The sequence below is a fragment of the Lepisma saccharinum genome, chromosome 9, assembly GCF_977018435.1.
Source record: "Lepisma saccharinum chromosome 9, izLepSacc3.1, whole genome shotgun sequence".
NCBI lineage: Eukaryota > Metazoa > Arthropoda > Insecta > Zygentoma > Lepismatidae > Lepisma > Lepisma saccharinum.
The window spans coordinates 69,523,053-69,539,587 of NC_139237.1; the positions used below are offsets into that span (position 1 = coordinate 69,523,053).

At 35.7% G+C, this 16,535-nt stretch overlaps 1 protein-coding gene across 1 annotated transcript in view; it reads right to left on the bottom strand.

Moving 5' to 3' along the window:
* Nucleotides 1-336: 336 nt before the first annotated feature.
* Nucleotides 337-16,535, bottom strand: part of LOC145992119 (5-taurinomethyluridine-[tRNA] synthase subunit MTO1, mitochondrial) — a 58,839-nt gene continuing 42,640 nt past the window's right edge. Inside the window, exons 12-14 of the mRNA XM_083128366.1 lie at nt 12,005-12,226; nt 8,744-8,804; nt 337-2,733 (exon numbers count right to left, since the gene is read on the bottom strand). Of these exons, the coding sequence (XP_082984492.1) occupies nt 2,626-2,733; nt 8,744-8,804; nt 12,005-12,226 (391 nt within the window). The 3' untranslated portion in view covers nt 337-2,625. The remainder of the gene's footprint in view (nt 2,734-8,743; nt 8,805-12,004; nt 12,227-16,535) is intronic.

The window sequence follows — 16,535 nt, forward strand, 5'->3', positions numbered from 1 at the left end:
TGGTAACAATGCCAAGGGAACAAAAAAGAAACTTACTATTCATTAATCAACACCTGTCGACAGTGGAACGCAACAATTTGTAGACGTCACGTGCCATCAGGTGATCTTCAGACGTCATGTACTTCCTACCAGGTTACATACCAACACAGGCACATCCGACACATTGTCATGGTTGTAGCATGGAAACGGTACGTTTCCGGACATGGGTTCCTATTCCAAATATTGTCTACTCAGTCCCCTCTACTAGCCCTAGGAGTTTGTAAGGGGAATTTCCAAGCACCCTGTATATACAGTGGGGCTGAAACCAAATGGGGTGAAACACAAAAACTACAATAATGCTCATAAAATAAGTTTTATTTCATGTTTACAATGTTTTCTCTTTACTGTAGTCTCAATCACAAAATAAATAACACACAGTACCATTTGCAGCTGTTTATTATACATCTGAGTTCTTGATTTCTATAGAGGAAATGGTCTAAATATCGTCCCCTTCTATCTATCACTCTATTCTTAGAAAAAAAAACTTCAAAATATCAAGAAAACAACACTAAAATATACATCTTCAGAAAATATTTCATAAGATAGCATGCTATATAACATTCCTACGTAGAGCACTCAATTTCTCCCCAAAATAGCAATTTCCAAAAAGTTGTAAATTACGGGTTTCGAAATTGTGGTCTAAATATGGGCGACCAATAGAAATGCCATAAAAATTATTAAGACTTAAGTCAGATAAGAAAGTATTGACAAAATCCTTTGAACATATGTTTTGTTTTGATTAAAAATGGCACATATTTTTTAAAATTCTCTTTTTCTTATGTCTAAAATATCAGTTTACAAGATGCACTTAAAACAAGGAATCAATGAAAATACCACAAAATTTATTACAAATAAGCCACCCTGGTGGCTGAATATGCTGTTTTGATTCATGAACCCACCACTGAAGTTCCAAGATTGAGCTTCAACCTGGGCATGGTATTTTTTCTAAGCGTCCCTTTAATCAATTTCATATTATCACCGCTCATACTCATCATATTTTATTGCAAAGCATAGAACATTATTATTTACCGAGATCCCTATCCTGCACATTCATTGTGCCAACATAAAACACAATTGATACATCCTACACCGTTTATTTAGACAGTTTTATTATATTGTATTTGTTTTGATCGAAAATGAACTTCAGTGCCACTTTCACAATTTGCAACTGACCTTAACTCCATTCAATGAAGCATAACTCTGGTAGCCTATATTTAGACCACATGTTGTAGTTCATATTTAGACCATCACATTTGTGTTTCTTAACTTACGTTGACTCGCAGTTGCTCATATTTCACAAACTAACCATGATAATAAAAACACCTATTTGCCATGTGTACTGGACATATGACAATTATATAAAGTAGCTGAGAATTTTTTTTAAAAAAATGTATGTTAAATATACCCATAAAAAGTTTTCAGAAGCTGAAATTGTAAAACAAAGCAATTTAAAAAAAAAATGATGGGGGGGTGTGTGTCTTTTTTTATGTCTGATAACTCAGTTCGCACATCCTCTGTCTAACTGCAGTACCCAGTAGCACTGCTAGTACCCAGTAGCACTGCTAGTCAAGGTGTCTGCCAAAATAATCCAAAATTCTTGACTTTTTCATGACTTTTCTTGACCTTCCCCCCCTTTTACTTAACACTTTTTTAATCACCCCCTACTTAGGTATAGTTGGAAATTAAGAAGAAATATACATATTTTTATTCAATGAAAAACACCTACCACAAGGTCGGTTAAGATGAAAACTGAATCTGTACTTCAACAAGAGATTTAGACTTGTTTTAATTATTAATGCATGTAAAAATAAATGCTTCAGAGTTCATCCTGGATGGGGAATCGTCATATTACTTTATTTAATATTTTTACAAAACTCCACGGAAACAAGAATGCAATTCTTAAGAAACAAAGTGAACAAATCTTAACCACAACTCAATACAATTTTAGATTTCCAAATATTCAATTTTATCAAATACCAGTGCAAGTATGTAACAATATAAATTCACAATATTGTAAAAAAAAATAGCAAAAATTCTTGACCACAAGCATAATTTCTTGACATCTTCTTGACCTACCTGTTGATTTCTTTACTTTTTGTTGACTTTCTTGACATTCTTGATTGGTGAACACCCTGTAGTCCCAAAGCCCATATTTAAACCACAGCCCATATTTAAACCTTCACCTCTACCATGTTTGGATAGTGAACAATGTTAAGAAATAATCCTTAGTAACGGTTCTTACTATGATGAATTGCCACAATTCTACAAATAACTGAAGACACGTGCATATATCCTCACAGAGCCAGCACTAAGGAGAGAAGGTGGGACAATATCATATGCCACAGGCCCTGCATGTTATGAAGCCATGTACCAGAAATAAATTAGTTGTTTATTAGGACTGTAGAGGACACTAGTGTTTCATGCCGTGATACTAAGATCTTCAAATTGTTTCGCATATCTTGAATTCATGCAATTTTATATAAGTCGCGTGTATATTCAGTGCCCGAGGGCCTGCACCCATCTAGGGTCAGGTTTTGTTATCGGCCACCACAGAGGGAGTGTAGCATATGCCTGGTGGAGGAATATTTATGCTACTGGCACTTCTCTTCTCCGAGCTTCATACTGCTTCACGTAACGCAGCAATCTAAATACAGATGATGGATTTACTCCAGGGATCCTACTAGCTGCAGCTATCTATATCAAAAGAAAATGAAAAAAAAAAAATATCCTGTTTGAATTACATATTTATAATAATTATAACAGTTCTCCTTCCGTCTATTCAGAATACAAATTAGTAAGGACATGCCCATTTTGCCTCTGACGGAAACAGAAAATGTAAAATTACATGCTGGACTATTCAGTTTTGAAGTTTAAGAAAGGTATATGGTATATTATATTACCATACTGTCTCATGAAATCAAGCGTAAAATGAAATGTTTAAGCATGGAATTTAGTATTTATTTATTGCCATAACGCATGCCAAAATCTGGAATGCCCTGTGAATTATAAAATATCTCAAAATATTAATAAATTCTGTGGATAGCTACAGAGACAATCATATGAATTTCTATGTAATATTGCTAATGCACTCCTTCTTTGTACAATATGTGTATACATGTGCAATACATTCTAATTTTTAAATAAAAACCAATCATTTATTTGCTGAAGCATTTTCATTTGACATAACTTTTCTGCCTCTTCTGCACTAATCGCAACAGAATGAATAATGATTAGATAAAACTGATGAAGGTATAAGAACGAAGTAATGCCCAGGCTGGGGCCAGAGACCTATATATACATGGTACCTGGGAGAGACCCATTTGTGAGATATTGCTCTTAAAATACACTGTGATTCGGAAGTGAAGGTGCAAAAAGGAAAAACCTCTAGCAAGAGTACTAAAAATGATAAGCAGCCAATCATGGAAGGAAATGAAGATGCAAGGGCATAAGGGCACTAGGAGCGCTAGTGGCGTAGTCTCTTAAGATAGTGACATCAAAGCAAGAGAAAACATTTTGCATGTACCATCTTGATGACTCCCACGTCACCAATGGTGCCCACATCAAGCACTTTTATAGATGAGGTAAGAAACTCGGATTGTCATTTCATGTCAATATGGTTGTGGTGTGTCATTCCACATGGGAATAAATACGATTTTATTTTACACAGTTACTTCTGAATCACCCTGTACCATGCAACCTGCACAACAAACTCACTCCAGTATGTTGCCTTCCCATTCCTCTTTTCAGGCTTCTGAGACCTGCCATGTACCTACAGCCCTGAGATAACTAGCAAGTCTGGAGACCTAATTCATTCAAATGCATACCTCACCTAATGTATGACGTAGTTGCTTCACATAGAAATTGTAGCAGTGGTGAAGCATTCTTTACTGTTACTATCTGCAGAGAAATTCCACTACATAGAAAGGAATTCAAAGCTTCGTGAACCATACACCAATGATATAACAAGTGGTACTACTATGATACTTTTTTTTTTTTTATGCACAAATGGAAACAGGTTTTCCAAACTGCTTCTTCTACAAGAATATGCCATAAACAACTAAAAAAATCAACAATATATTATCTACATTTATTCCTCTTTGTGTTACCTGGTAGGTGAGCTAGCTCAGAACTGGACAGACAATCTTGCCACCAATGGTTCCAGGTTCAAGTCCTGACATGCATATGGATGTTCCTTCATCTAATTTTATCTAATCATCATTCAAACACATAGCCACAGTTCATATAGAGAGATTGGGATGCATCCAGAAGAATTGTACAGATACACCATACAGGAAAGTTTACTGATGAAAGAATTAAGAAAGATTACCAAATTAAACTGTCAAATAGATTTGATGTTTTGCAGGATTTAAATGATGATGAAAATATAAATGAAACAGACGTAAATAAGAATTGGGAGTACATACGTAATGCAATAGAATCAGCAGCTAAAGAAAGTATAGGATACCATAAACCGAGAAAAAGTAAGCCATGGTTTGATAATGAATGTCATAATCTAATAGAAATAAGAAATCAGGCTAGACTTAGGTGGTTAAATAACTCTGATGATACAAATCTAAACAATTATAATAGAATAAAGCGAGAAGTTAACCGCACGTTTAGAAGTAAAAAAAGAGATTACTTGAAAAGCAAAATTAACGAAATTGAAACAAACAGCAAAAATAAAAATATCAGAGATTTATATAAAGGTGTAAATGAGTTTAGAAAGGGGTGGCAACCTAAAGTAAACTTGATAAAAGATAAAGACGGTGATTTTCTAGCTGATCCAAACGATATTCTAAATAGATGGAAGAACTACTTTAATGACCTTTTAAATGTCCATGTAGGAGATAAATTAGAAGCGAATGAAGTACACACAGCAGAACCTTTAGTTCCAGAACCTAACTTGACTGAAGTTAAAGATGCTATTAAAAGGCTAAAGAATAACAAAGCACCTGGCATTGATTTAATACCAGCTGAGTTAATTAAATATGGTGGAAATTCATTAATATGTCAAATTCATAAATTAATTTGTTTAATATGGAATAAAGAAGAAATCCCTCAACAGTGGAAAGAATCCATAATTGTTCCTGTGTTTAAAAAAGGTGATAAAATGAACTGCAATAATTACCGTGGAATTTCTCTACTCTCAACAACATATAAAATATTATCAAACATTCTTTTAACAAAACTAACCCCATATGCTAATGTAATTATAGGTGATTATCAATGTGGATTTAAACGTAACAGATCGACTACAGATCAAATTTTTCACATCAGACAGACATTTGAAAAAAAGTGGGAATATAATCAAAATGTCCATCAGCTATTCATTGATTTCAAAAAAGCATATGATTCGGTGAAAAGACATAAATTATATAATATATTAGTAGAGTTTGGAATACCTAAGAAGCTTGTTAGTATGATAAAAATATGCACCAGTGAAACAGAAAGTAAAATTCGTGTGGGTATTAATATGTCAGACAAATTTACAATTCATGATGGGTTAAAACAAGGAGATGCATTATCTCCATTGCTCTTTAATTTTGCCTTAGAATATGCTGTTAGGAAGGTAAAAGAAACTAAAGAAGGACTAAAATTAAATGGTGTGACTCAGTTGTTAGCATATGCAGATGATGTAGACTTACTGGGGGATGATGTGAATACAATTAAGAATAATGCTAAAATATTTTTCAAAACTGCTAAAGAGATAGGTTTGGAAGTTAACAAAGAGAAAACTAAATATATGCTTACAGGCCGAAACCAAGTGTTAGGTAATAATCAAAATCTAATTATTGATAACAACTCGTTTGAACCAGTTTCCAAATTCAAATACTTAGGAGTAATATTAACAAATGAAAATTATATTAAAGAGGAAATAAAAAGTAGGTTTAATTCAGGAAATGCATGTTACTTCTCTCTTCATAAACTTTTGTCTTCTCGTTTAATATCTAAGAAACTAAAAGTTAAAATATACAAAACCGTAATTTTGCCTGTAGTATTATATGGATGTGAAACTTGGTCCCTTACATTGAAAGAAGAACATAAATTGTGAGTATTTGAAAATAAGATCCTTAGGAAAATCTTTGGACCTAAAAGGGATGAGGAGACAGGTGAGTGGAGAAGGTTACATAATTTAGAACTACATAATTTGTGTTCATGTCCAGATATTATTAGAATAATTAAATCAAGAAGACTTAGGTGGGCAGGCCATGTGGCACGAATGGGAGAGGAAAGAGGAGTTTACAGGATTCTGGTTGGGAAACCTGATGGTAAGAGACCTGTAGGAAGGCCAAGATGAAGATGGAGGGACAACGTTGAGATGGACCTAAGGGAAATCGGTAGGGATGGAAAAGAGTATATAGATCTTGCTCAAGATAGGGAAAGATGGAAGGCCTGTGTTGCTGCAGCCATGAACCTTAGGGTTTAAGAAGGCTAGAGAGTTAGTTAGTTAGTTAGAATTGTACAGATACATCATACAATTATCCAAATTGTTAGCAGATATACATGTTGTGCAAAAGTTCGAATTCAAGACTCCTTGATAGGAAACAGAAAAAAAAAAAGACCTTGCTTAGGCCGAGATGGATGATGAAGGCATGAATGACAGCTTGGCCACTGAAGCATCCATAAACTTACTTATTATCTTGCTACAAATAGTTACAAAACTGTAAGTAAAATGTAATATGGCTAATGAGCCACGATATATTGCTCAAGTAGTTACTGACCTTACAATTTAAAATTTGAGCACCCCTGATAGAATGGAAGAAAATAAGATTCCCATATGGAGTTATTTACATAATAAATGACTGTGTAGTGTGCATTTCTTGACAAGATGATAAAAGCAAAAAACATAAAAATGGATTGGCTAACTAGATTTTCCTTTGAGGCAATAGCTCCTTCAAGCATTTCGTGATTTAGTTAGCTACATAAGTGGGCAACACTGGCTGCTGCTATCAATGCAGAGAAGAACACAAAGCCACATTGCCTGAAAGCTATTTTGTTCTAAAAAGTTTTTTTTTTTTCCAGACCTGCTGGGTCTTGTTGCATCTCCAGTGCATGGACTTTGAAGCGGAGGAACCTGGATAAAGATACAGGTCGAATTGTTGGACCGAGCCAGGCAGCAGGAAAACTTGTTCCAAGGTGAGGGTAAGATCGAATGGGAGAAACCTCAATATTTGCATGGCTCTAGCCAAGCCTCAAACCTACAATCTTTGGTGGTAAGATTGTGTGACAACTGCATTGAGCAACAGTTATAGTATATATAATCAACTGTATAATGTATCATCAATAGAGGCACATATTTTTGGTAAATAAAAAAGCAAAATTTTGGTATAAAAACTGAGTCAATTTCGGGTTCAAAAGCGGTAAATAAAATAAAATATTGGTGTTATAGCGGTGAAAAATTGGATCAAAAGTGGTATATAAAAATAAATTTTGGTTTTAAAATTGTGAATATAATCCTAAATTTGATTTAAAAACTACACTTATTCCACAGAATTAACATTTCACTTCTAATAGCCCATTTATGTAGTTATCCGAGTATTAAGTTTATTTCTGTGTAAAGGAGTCAATTTTTGTTTCTCCAATATTAACAGCAGAATTAATCAATTTTCCTGGAATTGCATAACTCTCAGGATAATTCAGATCTCAGAAGGTGCCGCGTCGGTGAATAAACCCTACATTTCGTGTTTAAGAGTTAATTTCGCTTTTTGCAGTTCATTTCGCATTATTTCGTGACAAAAAAAGGTCACAAAATGCATCTCACACCTTTCAAAAACATGAAAAATTAACACTACAATGTGTTTTTTCAAATTTCGTTTTTTCGTCAAAAACGAAATATGCATGCCCCTAATCATCAATCTAGGAAATATATTGTTTTCTTTATTTTGGTGTTTAATCTAAAATGCCATGGTTAGACAGACATATTGAAAATATTTTTTTTCATACCATTCAGCTGGTAATGAATATAATAGTATGCAAATTGTCCACTGCTTTCTTAATTTGTTTGCATCCTGAGCCTTTCTAAGGAAAGAAATTAACACTGATGCTGGACAAATTGTTACAAGTTTCTTTCAATTCTTGAAGCTTGCATTTTGACTACTATTACACCAGGTGTTTCATCACAAAAATTTAATGCAAGTAAACTATTGCACTTTCGTTAATGAAACCAGTCCAGAATGAACGAAGAACTCAGTTTTTTTTTAACACCTACAAATGTTCAATGTATGCACCACGGGCGACACGGCACACATCAATATGATAGTCTACTTCTTTCAATACTCACATCAACATAGGCCTGTCGATAGTGTCTATCGCTGTGATGATACACTCCCCTAGGGCTGCGATATCACATGGTGTAAGGTCATGTGATCTTGAGGAGCAAAACATTGCACAAAACACTGTGAGTGATGTGGGTGGTTTGAGTGTCCCTAGTGGCAGGGATATGAACTCTCAGCTTAACGAAACATACGCGCACAAACTATTTGCGTTCCTATTGTGTTGATGCATGCAGTGTCACCCATGGTGGATACATTAAACATTTGTAGGTGTTGAAAATAACCGAGTTCCTCGTTCGTTCTGGACTGGTTTCATTAACGAAAGTTTAATAGTTTACTTGCATTACATTTTTGTAACCCCTCAAGTATTTATGAAACACACGGTATTGCCACCAGCTATGCAGTGCAATAACTTAGAAGTAATTACTTACTGTTTGTGGTCTAGTGGCCATCAATTTTTCTTTTTCTTCAGTTGACAAGTTTAAATTGGCCCTAGAAAGACAAAAAGAACATTTCAATGCACATGCAAAGATTACTGAGGACTATCGGGGCTTGGGGAAGCTATAATTTTGGGCCTTTATCTGTAAAGGGACTGGGATAAAATTACTTTGAAAAGGGGCACAAAATGAAAAAAAAAAAGAGGAGAGATTTTAAATGTGGTAACCTAGTAAAATATAATTAGAACCATCTGACACAATCTGACCTAACAGTTACAACTAAAACTGTATATATCAGGGCCGGCAGACGCACAATATTAGCCCTGGGCCTCTAATGAGCAAATTTACGAAAATTATTTGCACGTATGTGTGTTACAACACTAGTCATTTGAGAACAGTTAATATATGCAACAAATAATGTTCCTTCTGTCAGACGATGGTAGTGTCGTCGCCTTGTAATCAAGTGGCCCTGGGTTCAATACCCGGTGGAGGCACATAGTGGTTCGGATCCCACTTTAAACTGTAGGTCCAGTGCCAATTATCTTATCTGTGCATAAAGTGGACTTAAAACACCATAAACGTGCATAAAAAATACACATAAGCGTAGCTATCTTATTCTGAATTCTGAAAAGAACTCTCATAGCTATGATAAAGATGTGTCATTGAAATATTGTAAAAATAAAGAGATATACCACAGAGGGAACTGTGCACAAAATTTGGTATGCCTGAATGTCATAATTATCTGTTGCTTCTTTGAAACATACCATAGAAGTAGTTTTGTGCCTGACTTACGGTAGATGAGTAAAAGACATGCATATTTAGATTTTGACAGAAACACAAAATGTGAAGTAACACCCTGTAATGTTCATTTTTCATGTTTCAAAATATGTGAGGTATGTTTACCTTAAACACAAAATTTAAGTTTATTTACCAAAACAACACTTTCTGACACATGAATTAACCTGCAAGTTATGCAAAATCATGAACAACTGATTAATTCTGCTGAAAACATTTGAGAAGCAAAACTGGACCCCTTTGCACAGGAATAAACTTAATACTCTGCTAACTACGTAAATGTGTTATTAGAATGGAAACGTTTATTCTGTGTAATAAGTATAGTTTTAAAATCAAACTTAGGATTGTATTCACCATTTTAACACCCAAATGCCGTTTTATATGCTGCTTTTCATCACAAAAGGTGCCCAGTTTTGGTACCAAAATCTTGATTTTATATTCACCATAAATATGTGGCCTAGGTACAAGATACAGTTCCACATAAGATACATTTATTTCAATTCTCTCAAAGTGCTTGCAATTATAAGAAACAAGAGAGCAGCAAGTTTTCGGATTGTAAGTGGATCTCTATAAGGCTATTATCTATTAAGCTGGATAGAGGTTATTAAAAGCATCATTAACATACGTGTTTTGATTCACATGCATTTCTTATGGAGAATGAAAGCGTTCGCTCTTCAACTTTTCTCCTTCCCATTCTTGTGCTTTGTTCAGTTATCTTAAGTAACACATTCCTAGAGTACTGAAAAAGTTAAAAAGATAAAGTCCTCCCCTGTGCTTAGCACCATGCCATGAAGGCATATAGGGGGTGTGTGGGTAAGCCCATGTAAAATTTCAGCTTTATGAAATGCATGAGATTATGTAAATACTATGGTTCATTTTTCTGTGCAGTTTTTGTTCATGATCTATTTTCACCACCTGTCTTGACAAAATCAATCACAAACAAAAACTGAACAGAAAAATGAACCTGTCTCCGTGTAACCGCAAAACAGATATCTTTAGATACCATGCAAGTTTCAGTATAATATCCTGAGTTAATAATCTACTTAAAGTTATACACTTACAAAATAAGCATCATTTTAGATGTGCTTATTACAACATTTCATATATATATATAATGCATTCAATGAAGTCAGTGGGTCAAGAATTAATGATGTTGGAAAACTACATATTCTAGTGTAGTGACACACTCATGTAAGAAGGAGGAGAGTTATTTGGTTTGAAGGACACATCAACATTTCAAAAAGTCAATCAGAAGTTGAATGCAGCTCTCAACATGTAAATACTAAATATAGTTATTTGCTGGCTTGGAATCATTTCATAAAACCTAGAAATCATTACCTATTGTAGTGCCAAGATATGTGTCTCCTTGAAAAATATGTTTCAAGGCAGAGCTACAAATATGGTGATGGAACAAACCTAATACACTTATCAGTATTACTAAAGTGCAAATGAAATATGATTGTGGAGTATACACACTAGGAAATATACAGGGTGGCCACGAATTAAGGGGACACCTTTTGTCATTCTGTAACTTTTGTATTAATTGCGCTAGCATTTTTCTTTCCTTTTTATCTTTCTTTACACATATGTAAAATCTAACTGACATAGCGAAAGAAGTAGATGTTGTTTAGAGTGGCAGCAAGTCACCTAAGTATTGATAAGCGTGTCAAATGTGTACGTGTATTTTCCATTACCAATAGCATGTAGGTGAAGTTCGGTGACGAATGCTGCAGGAATGTGGACTTCTAGCACTTAAGTGTGATACTATTTCAAGAATCAACAAGTTATTTGATGCAACCGGAACTGTTTCAGACCTGAAAATCTGGTAATCTATGAACAGTTAGAAGGAAAGTCAATTATGTCTCCAAGCTTGCATTGATTTAAATTGAGCCCACATTGATAATTATGTGGACAACAGATAGAACTGTCATTGTGATGTCTAAGTTACTATCTTCAGAAATAAAAATTTTCCATAATAAACATGTTCTCATTGCTAAACGTAATTGATGATCAAAAAGTGCCCCTTAATTCATGGCCACTCTGTATACATAGAGATGAATCTTTACTGCACTTTGTGGATCACGGCACACTGTTTGACCATGTAGAATATTATGCCACATACAGCACTAGGTTAATAAATAACATTAGTAAAATATTTCATACATATGCCTGTTCCATATATGTTCATGCTTTCCCATTTTAATCAAATGTTTTGTGTGGGGGGGGGGGAGAGTTGCAGCACACTTATGGAAGTTTACAGTATACCCTTTAAAAAACGACTGGACTATGTATAGTCTTCGCAAAATTAACAATAATTTTGCCTACCTAACTTTAAAAATGGTTGAGGTAAATTCATATGTAGGTCCACTACAACCTTCCATCACTGATTTTAATACTTCATTGTTATAAAGTATACTTAATAATCACAGGTCACAGCATAGTAATGGTAATAGTACTTACTGTGCATAGTCCAAATCATCTGGGATGTACAGAGCCTCATCTTTTTTTACTTCTTCAATCTCCTCCATCTGTTCAGCAATGGCATCTTCATACAGAGATTCAATCTGCAGTCGAAGGCAAATATCTTCATGCTTTGCAATGCTGCCGAACACATTGGGAAATGCAGAAGCAAGTTTTTTAACAGTTACTATCTCATCAGGAAGAGACAGCAAACCATATGCACTGTGGAAAAGAAAATGACTCACTACCCAAATTTATATTTTATAAAACTTCATAAACCATACTTTATCTTTTGTGTCCTCAGAGTGTTACATAAACATTAGGAATTTAAAATTATATAGTTACAAAATTTTTCAAAGAAAATGTTTATTGCGAACAAATAAATGTATTAGAAGGTAGGTAAAAATTTAAGAAGGAATTTTTACCTGGAACCAAAATGTTATTCATCCAAAGCCAATTTCTCTTCTTTATGGAGGCTTCACACCAAAGTGACAAGTGACATACAACACTTGTCCTTGAGAATGAACCAATCAATAGAGACATCACTTGCTGCAGTTGATTAGCCAGTCTTCAAGTAACACGTGTTTAGGGCTGAGACGATACCGATGCCGATGTATCAGTATCGGTATCAGAAAGTATCGGTTGAAATTCATCTACCGATACCAGCTGTTACTGGACTTTCACGGGGCCTCCTGCAAAAATGCCGGGCAACACTTTCACACAGTATAGTTATCCTAGAAATTATGCAAAATTCAAACTTTCCTTTTTTTTTGCACCAATTTTGCATGAAAAACTATAATTTTTGATTGCATAATCTCTATTTTAATATTCTGATGAAATTCTTGAATATTCTAAAGTAAATTTCTTGGTAAATTGATGTAAATATAATTGGAGAAGAATATTTACACACCAATATTGAACAATATTTTCAATAAATTTTAATTATTGCAATTTTTGAAGTATCGGTAGGAATCGGTAAGAGTATCGGCATTGGTATCGGTATCAGTTCATAGTGGTATTGGCTCAGCGCTACTTGTATTTTACCTTAATGAAATATTTATTTTTGTAAATGCACCTAATAACAATTTACAAACTTAAAAACACACATTGGTATTATTCTCGCTATTTCCATACTACTGTTATCTTTTTGCTATGCATATTATATTGTGAGGATGTTGTAAAGTCTATCACATACAGTTCTTCCATGCTGAAAGCATTCTAGAAGCACTACAAACACTAACATTCAGCGGCCATTGACCCTTTCAACAGGGTGTGTGTAAACTTTGGAAATGGTGGTGGCCGGTTTGCTGACACAGCCTAATACTGAGGTCTGCTGCTTTGGTGAGAAGCCAGTCGAGTTATAATTTTAGCTCTTTCATGACATTAAAGGTAATATATATTTTTATTTTACAGTTTACGTCATATATAGTTACATTTTTTTGTGTGTGAATTTTTAGGTCATCACTACGCCATTTAGGCTCTAGTTATTACAGAGATTTTTAAAAACAAAATAAGTTTCAGCTAATCTAAGCAATTTTGGACAAATATAAATGTAAAATTCTTCAAAGTATATATTTTTAAATAATCCAATATTATAAAGAGCACATTTCATCTTATTGCAAGTGGTAATATTGCACAAACTTCTTGCTTGTATCACCAGACCCAAAGGGTTGAAAAAAAAACAAGGAAACTTTGGCCAATGACTAATGAAAGAACAGGCAACATGTTAAAGAATGCTTGCAATGGACATAGGATATACAGAGATCTAAATAGTGGAATTTAGGGTGAAGTCACATGTTAGCTTGGTAGGACTGTAGTAGAGCGCTGGCTGGTTTACATTGGTCGAGTGAGCGGGAGTGTTACTGGGACGAGGTACTGGCCTGTCTCTTGACTCGACCCTTCTATGGCGAGTAGCTGTTTACACACGTTCTACTCGATTCCAGCAAAGTGGGATAGTAGCTGCAGCTGTTTGCTGCTCTTTTGACAGAATAAACACATCGACGTCGTTGGCGATTAAAAAAAAAAAAGCTCTGAAACGGTTTACACACTTTTTACACGAGAAATGAATACAATAATGCATGAGGACATGTCTGGAAAGAAAACTAATTTTAATGATATTTATATTTTCGATCATTCTTGTTCTTTATTTTTAACTTTACTTCTCCTACGCCCCAGTCTTACTTCTACACTTATAGCATCATATGCCCGTAGTTTATTTTGTTTGTTCCTTTAATCGACATGACCCAAGTTACATGGACACACAACACATACTCTATACTGTCCTCAGAAAGCATTTACATTGACCGAGTGGTCTGTCGAGTTTATGCGCGAATGAAGAAATCGATGGGAGAGGAAGCAACTCGGTCGAGTCGCTGTCCTCCGTGTACAGCCACTCGACTGTCCTGACTACTGGAGCGAGAACTGACTCCAGTGCTCTTGACACTTGTTTACACGTCGAGAGTAGCTCGCTTTTACTCTTCTCGCTCCAGCTGCTACTCTCCCGTTTACTTGACAAATGTAAACCAGGCTTAAGAGTCTGGTTTGATGTCTTTTTTGAGTCAAATTTTCACCAATATTTCTTCAAAATATTTCAATTTGTAAAAAGAAAAAAGTTTCTCTCTACTGAGCATAATACAGTTGAACCTCAATCTTATGTTTTTCTTACTTGTATATTTACTTAAAATACACGAAATGGGGGAAAAATTGAACAGCTTGCTCTATTGAGACCATGACAAGTTTGAGTTTTTGCTTTAAGTCCACTTCATGCACAGAAAACGTAATCGGGACTAGACCTTGTTGTGTGGTTTTAGCACACACAGCTGGAAAATGGAAACCCACATGTAAAAGTTTGGATGTTGGTAAATGCTCTTGCCAAGGTTGATTTTTACCTGGTTGGCGGGGAAGCCAATGGTTTGTTTTCCCTCAATGGCAATCTTGTTTGAAAAGTAACAATAGGGCCTTGCCCTGGTGGTTGGGGGCAGGTCAGTTTGTCGGAGGTATATATATACACCGGGTTCCGACTTGTTACAGTCTCTCAGATACTCAGGCAGTTTACGGATCTCAGATACAAGGCCTGATGGATTGAGACAGATTTTTACAGAGTTACACAGAGCCAGATGGATGCATAGAGATACATAAGACAGTGAGCACCATATGTGTAGGGACCTCTGCGTGATAAACTCTGGGGGTGGGTTAGCATTATGTTAAATAGTGTGCTTGTAGCTCAGATAAGATGTACATTACTGAATGAGAGGACAGCATAGGAACTCTTGCATGATAAACTGCGAGAGCGGGTTAGCACTATGCTAAATAGTGCACTCGTAGACAGTCCTGGAGGTCCTGTTAAGTGCATTTCTCGGTTTTGGGCCAAAAGGCAACTGGGAGCAATGGTTAATGGATTGTAATGTAAAGATGTATATACAGAGTAGGGGAGGTATGTAAAATAAATAGTGTACATAACAGAGATCCCTGTGAGACATTATTTTTTACAACCTTCAATTTAAAGTGAGATCTGAACCACTATGTGCTTCCACCGGGGACCCCTTGATTACATGTTATCACTAGGGATCACGATGATTGAATGTACTGTATAATGCAGGAAAATGCAACATCCGGGAACATAAAATCAAGGTTTCAGTGTACCATAGGGAACATCGTATGACCGATCCGCAATTGCGGTCTTCCCGAGAATTTCTGCTCCTCGAAACAAAACAGCTGTCTCTATATTGCCAACATTCTTGCCACGGAGCCAGTGTTCCAGTTAATTGAGGGATCTGCACCCCAAGATGGATGCCAGGGTGGCCTAGCCATGAACTTCGATCTTCCTTCAGACTCGAGATGGGCTGTTGTCAACATAAATTTCATACAGCGCAGATGGTAGAATATTGGAGAAGCAGGTGGTTAACATTGGAGAACAACTTATCACAGAGTTCCAGACTTTTAAATTGAACCTGACAGAACCCGCTGGAGCAAATCTCTCACTCTTCACTCCAGACCCGAAGAAACAAAGGACACCTTGTTCCAGTGAGACCAGCCAGCTGCCTCCACGTAAACAAACCTGCATTGAGGAATTTAAAGAACCCGAGACCATGTCCATAACTTTCCGACCGTAGACAGCCTGGTGGTGTTCTCTGACAGAGTGACAGAGTGACAAATACGCAAAATTTCAACTTTAACCTCCCTTCAAGACCCAGACTAAATAAGTCTTCACAGTCATCACATCAAGGCACCAGCAAAGACATAAACAAAATGAAACATCCTAAGTTAGAGTGCTCGCACCAAGTTTACGGCAGTGTGGTTCAAATTGAACTGAATACTTCATCTTCTTCTTCTTCTTCTCCCTTATGCCCACTTAGGCATCGGGTCCTTTCAGCCACTTCTTGAAAGAAGTTCTATCCTGTGCCAGTCTTTTCACTTCGTCCGGTGTCTTCCCTCTCTTCTGTGCCAGTCCATAAATGTACTGGTTCCAGTTCAACCTGGGTCGTCCCCTTCCTCTCTTTCCTTCTGGTCGGGCCTCAAATATTTGTTTCCG